General features: G+C 64.2%; 1 protein-coding gene across 1 annotated transcript; it reads right to left on the bottom strand.

Moving 5' to 3' along the window:
• Positions 1-258: 258 nt before the first annotated feature.
• On the bottom strand, positions 259-12,927 carry LOC119094162 (nesprin-1). Its single transcript, XM_037217236.1, has 16 exons — positions 11,787-12,927; positions 10,556-10,794; positions 9,731-9,901; positions 9,137-9,335; positions 7,857-8,018; positions 7,437-7,601; positions 6,951-7,110; positions 6,608-6,747; positions 6,157-6,285; positions 5,074-5,233; positions 4,358-4,506; positions 3,306-3,458; positions 2,538-2,790; positions 2,010-2,047; positions 958-1,254; positions 259-462 (listed from the first exon to the last, which is right to left on the bottom strand). The coding sequence occupies exons 1-16, from the start codon at positions 12,828-12,830 to the stop codon at positions 259-261; spliced, it is 3,663 nt and encodes a 1,220-aa protein (XP_037073131.1). The 5' UTR covers positions 12,831-12,927.
• Positions 12,928-13,079: the final 152 nt, after the last annotated feature.

Below are 13,079 nucleotides of genomic sequence, written 5' to 3'. Positions count from 1 at the left end.
TCGCCAGCAGCTGCTGCAGCGTCTCCAGCGACTGCTGCATCGTCGAGCGGCGCACCGGCGCCAGCTGTCGGCGGCGGCGGCGCCCGTCAGTCGGTGGCGGTGGCGCCCGTCAGCCGGCGGCGGCGGCGGCAGCGCCCGCTTCACGCCGGTGCCGACCCGCCAGCGCGTCCGTCTCGGCGCGGGGACAAGCGGGCGCGGAGAGCACGCCTGCGCGAGGCGTCGCACTGCATCCTCCGCAAGGCACGCGGCTCCGCACCGTCAGCTGGCCGAGCTGGTGAACCACATCGCTAGCTCGGCACGATGACGGTGTCCACTCTCCGCACCCAGACCGCCGGCGTCCAGACCCACCTGCACGGCCGCGAAGCGCTCCTGGTAGCCAGAAAACTCGGCCAGGTAGGTGTTGTACTGCTGTACGTAGGCGCGGTGCTCCTGGACGCCCTCCTCATACCGAGAGAGGAGATCCTGCATGGAACACAGCACGGCCGGCTCAGGATGGCCAGACATACGGACACCGCGACAGGCAGCCATCACCATGGCCGGATGCTGAGTCAGATGTCGGACAGGAGTTTAATAACGTTTAAGCACCCGCATTTTCACGATCAAAGGACTCAATTTATTGCTTATGACTGATATTTCGCATCACAGCCTTGCATTCGCTCGGTTCTGCAAAGGCTCACCAAAAACCAAACTTAGACCACGAGCCAAGACGGTCTTGCATTCACTCAGTTACATACGGACTCACGAAAAGCAAACCGAAACTCCGTGAACAAGCAAATAGTTAAGATTTACACGGAACACCACTGAGACCAAGGGTTCGCTTGCGCAAACCGACAATAATGCGACCCAAAACGCATCCGCGCGCATTGGCCTAGCGTTGTCTCGTCCTTGATTCGCTAGCTTGGTCAGCGCGTGCGCCGTTTGAAGCTGCGCTTTCAGCCGCCCGGTGACCCGACCCACCTTGGTCATGACCTGGACGTTGTTGGCGCGCGAGACGGCCTGCTGGACAATGAAGGTCATGCGGTTGTCGCCGCTGCTCCTGCTCAGCTCCTGCACATCGGCGGCCAGCTTGTCCAGCCGGCCCTCCTGCTGCAGCAGGCTGGCGTCCAGGTCCTGGAACTTCTTCAGCTGCTCCCCCTTCTCCTCCAGCGTGCTCTTGTGCGTGTAGTGGTTCTTGAGCGTGGCCTCGGCCTCGTTCAGCCAGCCGACCACCGACTCTAACGCCGCTTCGCACGAGGACCACTGGCTCAGCCGCGACTGTCGGACAGGGAACGGCGAGCATCGCGTCACTCGGCGGCCACGTCAGCGTCCACTGTCGACGGCCGGCCTGGCCCAACAGCGCCACCCAGCCAATCACAGCCAGCGCCACCTCTGACGTCACCATCCCACGCAGAAGCCGCAGGTACGCATCGTCAGCTCCTGTTTTCGGCACCCTCGGCGGGTGTCCACTGTAAGCCAACCCCTCTCGAGGGCAGTGACAGTTTTCCACATCAATGCTATACGAGTAAGCTTTCAACGGGCCATCGAGTGAAGCACCGGTGACACCGGGCTACAGACAAGACTACAGCGCCCGCCGCGGTGCGTTTACCACAGAAAAGACCGATGGCCGACAGTCCACTAGTGAAAGCTTTAAACCACGCCCCGATGCATATCGACCTGCATTTGCTGCGTGAGCTGTACCTTTGTTGTGAACACAGGGTAAGGCTGCCTGATATCAACACTTAACCCAGCATTTCCTTCGCGGTCTGATCTTGCGTGGGCACGGCCGGCGGTGCCTGGAGGCGCTGGGGGGGGGGGGGGGGAGGGGGACTGCTGACCTGGAGCGCGTGCTGTGCTTCCTGCACAGCTAGCAGCAGCTGGTCCAGGCCGTACTGCTCCTGCTGCAGCTGACTCTGCAGCGCGGCGGCCGCCTTGGTCGGCAGCAGCGGCCGCAGCCGGTCGGCCTGGGCCGTCACCGCTGACAGCGACGGCGCGCCCTCGGCCAGCTGGCGCGCCAGCTCTGCAGCGCGCGCCCGCCGCTGGCCGAGCGCCGTCCGACCCCCAGCCGTGTCTGCCCGACAGCGCAGACGGCGTCAGCGCTCACGGCCGCATAGCGCGCTGTAAGATCACAGACATACCCACCGCGGGAGACGGGGTTCTCAGACACACCCACCGTGGGAGGTGGGGTCCAGTGACACACCCACCGCGCCCGACACGCCGGACGGCGTCAGCGCTCACGGCCGCATAGCACGCTGCCAGACCACAGACGCACCCACCACGGGAGATGGGGTCCACACGCGCACACACACACACGCACACGCACACGCACACGCACACGCACACACACACACACACACACACACACACACACACACACACACACACACACACACACACACACACACACACACACAACAGAGGGGAGGGGGCTACGAGGCGCCCTACACAGGTGATCGGGCGCTCCCCGTCACGCAGAGGCGAGCCCACGCACACCCACTCTGACAGACAGGCACCACAGGGAGGCCGACTGCAGACGGCGCAGCTCCCAGGCGGCCACCCACCGGAGACGGCGTGGATCTGGTCGTGCGTGGCGCGGCTCCAGTCGTGGTGGGCGCGCACCAGCTCCTGGTGGGCGGTCAGCTGGTCGAGCAGCGAGTCGAGCCGCTCGCGCTGCTGCCGCGTCTCGGCCGACACGGTCTGCAGCCGGGCGGCGGCGTCTTGCAGCGCGCGGCGCGCCGGCTCGGCCAGCAGCGGATGGCGCGGCTCCAGGCCGTCCAGCAGCCGGCGGTACTGCGCCTCGTCACTCTGTACGTCCTGCCAGCCGCACACACCGACACACCCCGTCACGTCACGTCACGACGGCGGCGTCACCAGGCGGCCGGCTGCCGTGACGGCGGCACGCTCACCACGACGGCACTCCTGACTGTCGTCACGAGTGTCCAGAGCAGCCGGCGCCGAGTCTGTGACTGGCCGACGCCGTCAGCGGCCCCCCCCCCCCCCCTGGCCCAAACTCAGGCCGACAGCCGGCCGCGTCACAGAAGCCCAGCACTATGCTGCTGTCACGGACGCCACAGTTGTCCGTTGCCTCACAGACGACTGACGGCAGGCACAAGCTGGCCGGTACGGCTGCCACACATGATCGCCCGAGTCGCGTACGGCGCGGCCCGCGTGTGTTTTCCGACACTATCGCACACGTCTCCGAACGTACCCCTCCCGAGCCACCTCACCAGTCCAGCCAATGTGGCTGTTTACCCGGGACGTGTTTCTCCCAATGACATCGTACCTAGGCGGCGCGGCGAGCCGTCGCTAGCCGGCCGGCGTTGCCCTACCTTGAGCTTGTGTGCCTTGGTCTTGAGATCGCTGGCGGAGAGCCAGCTAGCGGGCTCGGTGGCCAGCAGCCGCTCGGCCGACTCCAGCCAGCTGTCCACCTGGTGGAGGGCCTCGGCGCAGGAGAGCTCTGCCTGCGAGCGAGCCGCCGCCTCCTGGCGGGCACGGCGAGCGACGGTCACACTCCGGCGCCGGCGGACAGCGGAGCCGGCCGCCCGTCCGGGGCCAGCGGCAGACCGGCGCAGAGCGACAGTGTCCCGCCACCCTGGCCGAACGTGATGAGGCTGCCGCCACCCCACCCAAGAGGACGCCGACGGCACCACGGGCACACCGTACGCCACTGACCCCTCATGATGCATTCAAGGAGCATGTTTTGCAACGCAGCTGGTTCCAGGGCAGGCCATATCTGCAGGGAGCTACGGCGTCAACTCCGACCAAATTTATGCGGTCAGGTTTACCACAATCGCGGCTTCGTGGCGCACTTCATGTCATTTTTCCAGTCCAGCGATATTAAACGGACATACCATCGGTATGCAAGTCGGTATAAATCCAAAAACAACACCTATGTGCATGCACCAAATCTTCGAAGGTATAGGCCACTCATGACCTTCACAAACCACGGCCGGGCGAGTCGATGTCGCATCATTAGCCCTTTCTGTTTAGATCAGGCGAATACCACATATGTTCTAAGCTGAGCATTATCGAAGGTCATTTGTGTGTTGCTTTTGCCCATCAACTACCGTCTTATTTTCCAGATAGTCAGAACAATTTTGAACAAAAGGAAATAACCTCTATCAAACCCCTCATTGCATTGGGTCCGTGTAATTGGGATCGAGTCAATCTTGTTGTCAATCACAAAGCATTAGAACTGACCTAATCCCGAAAGTAACTAGCTGTTCTGAAATGACCCGATCGCAAACCTGCCCACCACGGCGAGAGGCTTGGCCCAGCCGATCTACAGCCAGCCTGTAATACCCAGCTTCATCTCATCCTTCTGCAAAGTCAGCCCCACCCCCGCCCCCGTGCTCGCCGCCTGGACGGACGGACCACGCACCTGTCGCGCAGCCCTGGTGTCGGCCTGGTGCGCCTCCCACGTGTCGCGGGCGGCGCGCATCTGCTGGCGCACCAGATCGCGCCCGGCGGCGGAGCTGCTCGGGAACAGCCGCTCGCCCAGAGCGCACAGGCTGCTCACCAGCCGCTGACCTGGCCCACACACACACACACACACACCACCCCCGGGTCAGCGGGGCGGGCACGGCGGCGGCGGCTGCCATCCGCCTCTCGCAGCTGTCGAGTTCATTCACGGACGTAGCTGTCTGCCGTCCTTGAATACATGACGTCCGAAAGTGACTGTCAGGAACCACACTCTACGGAAACGCTAGCCATAACATCGAACTTATCATTAGATGAAAGTAATGGTCATGTCCCAACTAAATCATCGCACCATAATATGTCATCAAATACTGTTATGTAGTCACATAGTCAACCATACCATATTCACATAGTCAAATTGCCAGTATCATAACCATGAATGGAATGCATGCCTCATGCTGCATGAAAAGATGTCACTAAAGACCTCGCACTGTCTGTCGTCCGATACACCGCGAAGGTGAGCCAGCGCCGCCCAGTGTGCCCGCCTATATCGTTGCACTTCACGTCCGTGATACCCCGGCCCACCACATCGACCACACGTGAAGCCTGTCCCTCGTCAGCGGTGCCGGCAGACGTGACTGGGAGCCGGCTCTCGGGCGGCGGCCGGCCCGCACATACCGTCTTCCGGCTGGTCGTCGGCGGGCTGCTGCAGCCAGGCCTGCGCCTCCGCCAGCTTCTCGTCGTACGCGCGCTGGTCGTCCACCATGTTCTGCCACTTGGTCAGCAGCGTCTGCGACGTCACGTGCAGCTCCTGGTAGCGCGCCGACAGCTGCTTCACCTAGAACGTCATCAGCGGGCTACACAGCACGGCCGTGAGCGCCGCCTGTGGTTCGCGGCAAATGCTGCGGCCGGTCGCGGGAGATGGGGTCGATCAAGGTCTCATAGCGAGTTGAAGCCGTCTGCATCCAAAGATGGCATTCGGCTTGCTACGTAAGAAAGCCCCAGCAGGCACTGCGGCCCTCTCGCTTACGACTTCTGGCCCTTTACGCTTGAAAGCGAGACCAAGACAGAGCGTGCGGTCTTGCGCTGCAGAAACGTTCCTTTTAATAAAGTTACCAAATGCGAAAGGTCAAAGCAAAGTCATCTCATTGATATGGACTGTGCTGCCCTTCCAGTTCACACGGCACACCAAAGTCGTTGGTTTGGGATTACGCCAGGTACAGATTCGTACAGATATCTGTACAGGTACAGATACAGATGTCAGCATACAGATTCATTTTTACAAACCGGCATGAGAAATGATTTTGGTTTGAAAATAGGTGACTTCCATTGACCTCTGATGGTGACCTGACGTAACCTCGCACACGCTGCAGACCCTGACTAGCGGTCACACCAGTGGATACGTTACGTCAAAGTAGGCCAGAACAGAACAGAAAACTGCAAGCTACCACATATACACAAAAATCACAGAGCAAGCCTTCGCTGGTGACGTCATAACTGTGACCCGACCCAGCATACAACTGAGCCACTCCCGGCCAGTGCAATTCGATCATCTGAAAGATAATGAGCATTCAGTGGACGGACCCTGCGCAATTCGGAAATCATCCTCAAAGTTTTGAGGGAAGGTGCCTCACCGCCAGGCGATCGCGGGTTGCACAGCTAAACCCATCTAGTATGCACGACATGCAGTGGTGTAGTGTTGCTCCAGCGGTCGGTGACGGTACTCAGTGTACCCCGCTGCTCCTGCGGTTGGTGACGTACCTGACTGTTGAGCCGCTCCAGGCCGGAGAGCTGAGCCAGGCCGTTGCCGCGATCGATCAGCTCGTCCACGTCGGCCTCCCGCTCCACGATGGCCTGCCGGGCGGCCGACAGTCTGCGCAGCACCTCCACCTGCCGCAACGCCCGGTGCCGTCACACACAGCCCCGGCCAACGGGCCCAAGCGGCCGACAGTCTGCGTAGCACCTCCACCTGCCGCGGCGCCCGGGCGCCGTCACACACAGCCCCGGCCAGCGGGCCCAAGCAGTCCGGCACACCGCCACTGCCCGGACCGCAGAGTGCAGGCAAGAAGGGTAACAGGAAATGTCGAAAGACTATGAGACGCTGACATCAGTGTGGCAGAGCAGCGCGGTCTCGATGGCCAGACGTGTCAGCGCCACGACTGGAGCTGAGAGGAAGCCCGCCGCAGTGCGCTCCATCCTCGCGCCCACTCGCCTTCTCGTCCAGCGTGGCCTGCAGCTGCAGCTGGGAGAAGAGCTGTTCATGTTCAGCACACCAGGCGGCCAGCTGCTTCTGCCGCCGCTCGTAATCACTCCACTGGTCCAGGGTCTCCTTCAGGCGGCGGTCGGCGGTCGCTGGCGCACACAACGCCACACGTCAACCGGCGCAGAGACGTGCGCGGCCTGCGGTGTTACAGGCAGCTGGCCCTTCGACCGGCCTCAGAGATCGGGGAGCGACCAGCACGGGGCCCATCTGACACTGAGCGCTCTGAGGCGTGCCACGGAGGCGCACCTCGTCACCACCCGCCACGCGCGGACCGTCGTCCGCCCCGGCTCACCGAACTGGTTCTCGAACGCCTTCCAGTCGTCGTCGAGTGCGGTGACGGCCGCCTGCAGCGCGGTGCCGCCCGACTCCGAGGTGCCCAGCAGCGTGTGCACGCAGGCGTCGTGGATCTGCTTCATCTGGCGTCGGCCCTGCGCCAGCCGCGGCTGCGCCTTCTGCCAAGCGACACACCAGACGGCCGGTCAGACGAGGGCCGGGCGGCGAGCACCACGCGACACACCACTCGGAGAGTACCCCGGGCACGGCAAGAGGCGCAGCGGCGCACGGAGCGTCCCGGATCGAGCAGCCGCGTCCAGACCGCCCGCTCGCCCACATAACATAGCTGGCTCGAGTCTCGCACCCGCTGACGCGCCGGCAGACTACTCGTCCTCAAACGACGTCTGCTTTCGGCTCGCTGCGACCCCATCAGCCGGGACAGCGTCACCGCCCGACCCTGGCGGCCGGCCGACTAGCCACGGGAGCGGCGGCGCGGGGCCCGTACCCGGACAGCGTCACGCCGCTGTTGGACGGCGGCCGGCTCGCCGCTGACGTCGTCGGCCGCTAGTAGCTGGTCGCGTTGCGCTGTCAGCCAGACCTGCTGCTGCCGGCTGGCCGTCTGCAGCTCGTCATGACGACGCACGCACTCGGACAGGTGCTCCAGGATCTCCTGCGGCCGCCGACGGGCGTCCCAACGAGCACACGCGTCAGGTGCAAGGGCGGGGGCGACATAAACCGCGCTGGAGACGCCAGCCGCCAACAGCTCTCGTAGCGTCAAATCCATGTGAACATAACCCCAGGCGACCAGCCAAGTACGAAAGCGAAGGCAAACATACCCGACTTACGTGATGACGATAAATGTGGGACGGTGTAAAAACAGCACGCGTGCCGGGTCGAGGTGCGCCACCGTTCTCCACCAGTTTACCTGCGACTTGAGTCGGATGGTGTCGAACAGCGCCTGTATGGAGGTGACGTACGCCTGCAGCGAGGTGTCCTGGGTCTGCACGATGAGCTCGCGGGCGCGCCGGCACACGTCGGCCACCAGCGCCTGGTGCGCGCCGATCTCCTGGTGTGTCAGCTCGTGACTCTGCGGCACACACGGCATCGCTGTCGTCGGCCACGGCGGCTCTACACACCCGGACAAAGACTGGAAGCGTCTCCTGCCGCCTGTGCCCGCACCGATACCGAGCACTGACCAACAGGCAAAGAGCGGTTCGGTCAGGAGGGCTAGAGGAGTGTTCTGGTGTAACCTGAGGTCCAGGACGGTGGCGTCGGCTGCACTGGTAGTTGCACGAAGTAACCCGCATTGGTCGTGCGCTGTTGTCCATTTCAACCTATACCAAATGAAAGGATGCGCCAACATCTTATGACACGTGGAAAAAGTTCTCTAGGCCCGTCGTTCAGTGATCATACCGACCCCTGATCGAGTGATAGACAAACACAAGTCGGCTGACAGCCAGCAGCAGCTTCACCCCGTAGGCGTGTTGCAGCCCCACTGTCCCAGACTGCGACAGCAGACGAGGTCGACCCTCCCTGCTGCTCCAGACTGCGACAGCAGACGAGGTCGACCCTCCCTGCTGTCCCAGACTGAGACAGCAGACGAGGCCGACCGTCCCTGCTGCTCCAGACTGCGACAGCAGACGAGGCCGACTCTCCCTGCTGCTCCAGACTGCGACAGCAGACGAGGTCGACCCTCCCTGCTGCTCCAGGCTGCGACAGCAGACAAGGTCGTCCCTCCCTGCTGCTCCAGACTGCGACAGCAGACGAGGTCGTCCCTCCCTGCTGCTCCAGACTGCGACAGCAGACGAGGTCGACCCTCCCTGCTGCTCCAGACTGCGACAGCAGACGAGGTCGTCCCTCCCTGCTGCTCCAGACTGCGACAGCAGACGAGGTCGGCCCTCCCTGCTGCTCCAGACTGCGACAGCAGACGAGGTCGACCCTCCCTGCTGCTCCAGACTGCGACAGCAGACGAGGTCGACCCTTCCTGCTGCTCAAGACTGGAACAGCAGACGAGGCCGACCCTCCCTGCTGCTCCAGACTGCGACAGCAGACGAAGTCGACCCTCCCTGCTGCTCCAGACTGGAAAAGCAGACGAGGCCGACCGTCCCTGCTGCTCCAGGCTGAGACAGCAGATGAGGTCGTCCCTCCCTGCCGCTCCAGACCGAGGCCCCGACACAGGAGACACGCGACAGTGACCGGCCGCACCTGCAGCTGGGCCTGTTTCTCCTGGAGCGTGCCGCGCAGCTGGGCGTGCGCGGCCATGGCCTGCTCCACGTCCCGCAGCCAACGCGTCAGCTGCTCCTGCGACTCGCCGAACTCGGCCAGCTGCTGGAGACAGTCGTCCAGCCGGCCGCAGCTCTGTTGCAGCCGGTCGCTGAGGCGCTCCCAGCTGGCGCGCAGGTCCCTGCAGCCGGGCAGGCCGGGTCAGATGGCGGCCGGCTCAGGGGCCCGGCCGCGGCGCCAGGCGCTGAGCGGCCGCTCGCCAGTACGGCACACACCGACAACAGCACAGGTCATGTTGTGGGACTATGGTTCAAGTGATGACACAGTAAATGGCACAGCAGAGCGCAATAACGCAGCTCTTCAGATGCCACTCGCACAGACGTGACCAGGGTCCAAATAAAGTAACTGAAAAGGGTTCGTGTCAGCATTAAAACAGCTAAGAGTTGTGTACATGAGAACATAAACATCCTCGGCACCGCCGTCCAGCTCCACTGGCGGCGGGTACCGCGTCTCTGGGGACAGATAGGTGAGCTGGGCGCAGCTGAGGACGAGGCGCAGCAGCCGACCGACACTCACGTGTTGCGCGAGCGCACTGTCTCGCGGCCGAGCGGGCCCGTGTGCGCGTACAGCCGCTCCCCGAGGCTGAGCGCCGCGTCCACGTCACCGCCGCGGCGGCACCACTCGTCTGAGAGCTCCTCCAGCCGGCGGCGGCGCTCCTTCAGCACCGACGGCTGGCCGACCACCGCGCTGTGGCACATAGTCACGGTCAGGTGACGGGCGGGGCCAGGTAACGAGTGGGGTCAACAGACGGGTGGGGTCAGGGGACGGGCGGGGTCAGAGGACGGGCGGGGTCAAACCAACCCCGGACGACGGCAGTCGAGACACAGCCAGACGCACGGAAATCCCCGATTGACAAACTACTAGCGATGAGACCACACATAACACACCGCCAGCCACCGGCAATCCCGCGCGTACACAGCATTTAGCTTCGCACAAGTGAAGCTCTCGAGAGAAAGTACAACGTTCGCCAGATCAGTGGGTAGCCACGCTAAGGAGCGGCATAACAACAGAGACGAGCCACACAGACTACACACTTCTTCCCGTGAGCATGCGTCCCGTCCTTTCCCGCCACGTCCCAGCACCTCATCTTAGCCTGCGTGTTCCAACGAAAACTCCAACGGTGTGATGAAGTGTTAATTAGTTATCGGGACTTTTGGACGCTTGGACTGCGCTCCGTGTGGCGCCCACAACATACCGTTTATTGAAATAAAAGATACAGAACATCCACGTGGGCTGAAAACACTATACCATGCAATAAGGAAGGGAGCGCTGCAAGTTACTCCTGACTTGCCATGATCTTTTAAAGTCAATTCTGAGCTGCTGCGGGCGCCCCATGCGTACCTGTTGTCGTCCAGCTGTGCCTGCGCCTGTTCGAGCCATCCATACAGGTGGGCCAGGGTCGTGTCGTACTCCTCGTGCTCGACCACCATCTGTCGGCTGCGCGCCGCCCGCTCCTGCAGCTGAGTCTGCAGCTGCTGGCAGCGCGCCTGCAGCGGCTGCAGCTGGCCGCTGCTGGGCAGCTGCTGCAGCTGCAGCTGGCGCTCGCCGATCTCCGTGCAGAGCCCCTCCAGACGGTTCGCCTGTGCGAGTCAGACGGGCAGCTCAACACGGGAGATGAGGCCTGGCTGCACACCGACGGGAGCGCGATATCCGCGCGTGCCCACAGACCGGTGATGAACTAGTGTGTGGATACAGCGCCCCGTGACGTCAGCCTCATACGCTGGGTGGTCACCACCAGGTCCTTGTTTACAGCGCAATTATTGCAGCCATTGGTGCAATTTCCATGCTGTGAGCGAAAGCAGCAGTTACAAATGGACTGCGCAGCGAGCCTCTGACACCAGCGCTGTCTAGAAGACGATGAGATGCAGAGCACTCATCCAAATTGCCTAAAATATGGTATACGCAGGCGAACAACACTTAGAGACATTCAGCTGCATCATTGCAGGTTTCCACATACATCCGCCTAAGAGAACATAGCAGTACATAACCAACCTTGATTTGGACGGGATGTGGGCGTGCTCATACTCAATAGCCACCGAGTAAGAATGGGTGCTTGTTCGGGTTGAGGACGGGCAGAGGGTGGGCGGAACGCGGGCGGAGGGCGAGTGGAGTGCGCGCGGAGGACGGGCGAAGGACGGGCGGAGGACGGGCGGAGGACGGGCGGAGGAAGGGTGGAGCAAGGACGAGTGGAGTGCGCGCGGAGGACGGGCGGAGGACGGGCGGAGGGCGGGCGGGGGGTGGGCGGAGAACGAGCGGAGGGCGAGTGGAGTGAGCGCGGAGGACGGGCGGAGGACAGGCGGAGGACGGGCGGAGGAAGGGTGGAGCAAGGGCGAGTGGAGTGCACGCGGAGGACGGGCGGAGGACGGGCGGAGGGCGGGCGGAGGGTGGGTGGAGAACGGGCGGAGGGCGAGTGGAGTGCGCGCGGAGGACGGGCGGAGGACGGGCGGAGGAAGGGTGAAGCAAGGGCGAGTGGAGTGCGCGCGGAGGACGGGCGGAAGGCGGGCGGAGGGTGAGCGGAGGACAGGCGCGGGCGGAAGGAGGACGGGCGCTGGTAGGCGGAGGGCACACCCACCTCGGTTGTCTTTTCCGGCAGCGTGTCCAGCGGCGGCGGCTCGGAGGCCGCCTCTTCCTGGCGCAGCAGCCAGTCGGCCAGCTCGCGGACACTCTGCTGCTGCTGCTGCTGCTGCTGGCGTGCCGCCTGCTGACGAAAGCGAAGCTCGGAGAGCTCGGAGATGTGCCGGTGATATTCCGCCTGCAGCTGGCCCAGCTCGCGCTCGAGCGCCGGTCGGCCATCGGTCGCTGTCTCCGGCCGCACCTCGGCCAGTGACGCCTCACAGGCGCGCAGTAGCGACAAGCCGGCCTCTGTCCGGCCCTGCAGTGATTCGACGGCGGCCAGCAGTGCGTCCGACGACTCGCCGTCGGCCAGCGCGGCCGCCAGGCGGCCCTGCTGGTCCGCCAGCCAGTCGGCCACCGCCTGCTGGGCGCGCGCGTGCCGCTGATGCCGCTCCAGCGCCGTCTGCGCCCGCTCGGCGCGCTCCGCTACGGTGAGCTGCAGGGAGTCGTACCGCCGCAAGCAGTCAGACAGCTGCTCGGCCGGCGCGTCGACGTCGGCCGCCTGCGCGGCCCGCTGGCGCAGCTGGGATACCATGTGCTCGCGCAGCAGCACCTCTTGGCGGCGCGCCAGCTCATCACGCAGCAGCGCCGCCTTCTCCGAGAGCGTGGCGCGCGGCTCCGGCTCTTCCTCCACCTGCGCCTCCATCTTCTCCAGCCAGCCGGCCACCTGGCGGAAGCAGTCGTCGAAGGAGCTGAGCTGCAGCACCAGTGCGTCCAGCCGCTTCAGCGCCTGGTTGGCGCCGTCCAGCAAACGCTCCCAGTCGTCCCTCAGCGCGCGCAGCTCGGCTCGCACCGCCTCGCGCGCCGTCGGCGCCAGCTCGGCCAGCAGCAGTTCGGCCGGTCCGCTGGCCGCCGCCAGGTACTGCTGCCCGTCATGGCAGCGGCCCAGCGCGTCCCGCATCGTCTTCATGCGCTGCTGTTGACCGAGCGACGGCCGGCTGGCGGCCAGCACGGCCTCATGCGCCGTCAGCTCGGCCCGCACCTCCGCCAGCCAGGCGGTCATGTCGGCCACTGCTTGCCCGTACTGGTCGGCGGCGGCTGCGCCGGCCGTCAGCCGCTGCAGCTGCGCGGCCGTCAGACGCTGCCGCACGTCCAGCCGCGCCTCCAGCTGGCGCACCAGCTGCGATGCCGCGCAGTCAGCACAGCGGCCAGCCAGCGCGGAGGCCAGCGCGCTGGCACGCTGCAGCGGCGGGCGCAGCGCCTCCAGCCGGGCGGCCGTTTGCTTGGCGGCGGTGCGGCGTGGCTCCAGCTC

This window comes from Pollicipes pollicipes, unplaced genomic scaffold (assembly GCF_011947565.3).
Source record: "Pollicipes pollicipes isolate AB1234 unplaced genomic scaffold, Ppol_2.1 Scaffold_4002;HRSCAF=4701_pilon_pilon_pilon, whole genome shotgun sequence".
In the NCBI taxonomy this organism is placed as follows: Eukaryota; Metazoa; Arthropoda; class Thecostraca; order Pollicipedomorpha; family Pollicipedidae; genus Pollicipes; species Pollicipes pollicipes.
Note: the sequence above shows the minus strand (reverse complement) of the source record. Positions and strands in the feature narration are given on the sequence as shown.

Bases quoted from the DNA above. Each gene is read 5' to 3' on its own strand.
- LOC119094162 (XM_037217236.1), bottom strand. From the start codon at position 12,830: ATGACCGCCTGGCTGGCGGAGGTGCGGGCCGAGCTGACGGCGCATGAG. The intron at 6,748-6,950 runs GTGAGCCGGGGC...TGTGTGCGCCAG, and splicing joins GGCGTTCGAGAACCAGTTCG to CGACCGCCGACCGCCGCCTG. The intron at 2,048-2,537 runs GTGGGTGGCCGC...GCTGTCGGGCAG, and splicing joins CCAGATCCACGCCGTCTCCG to ACACGGCTGGGGGTCGGACG.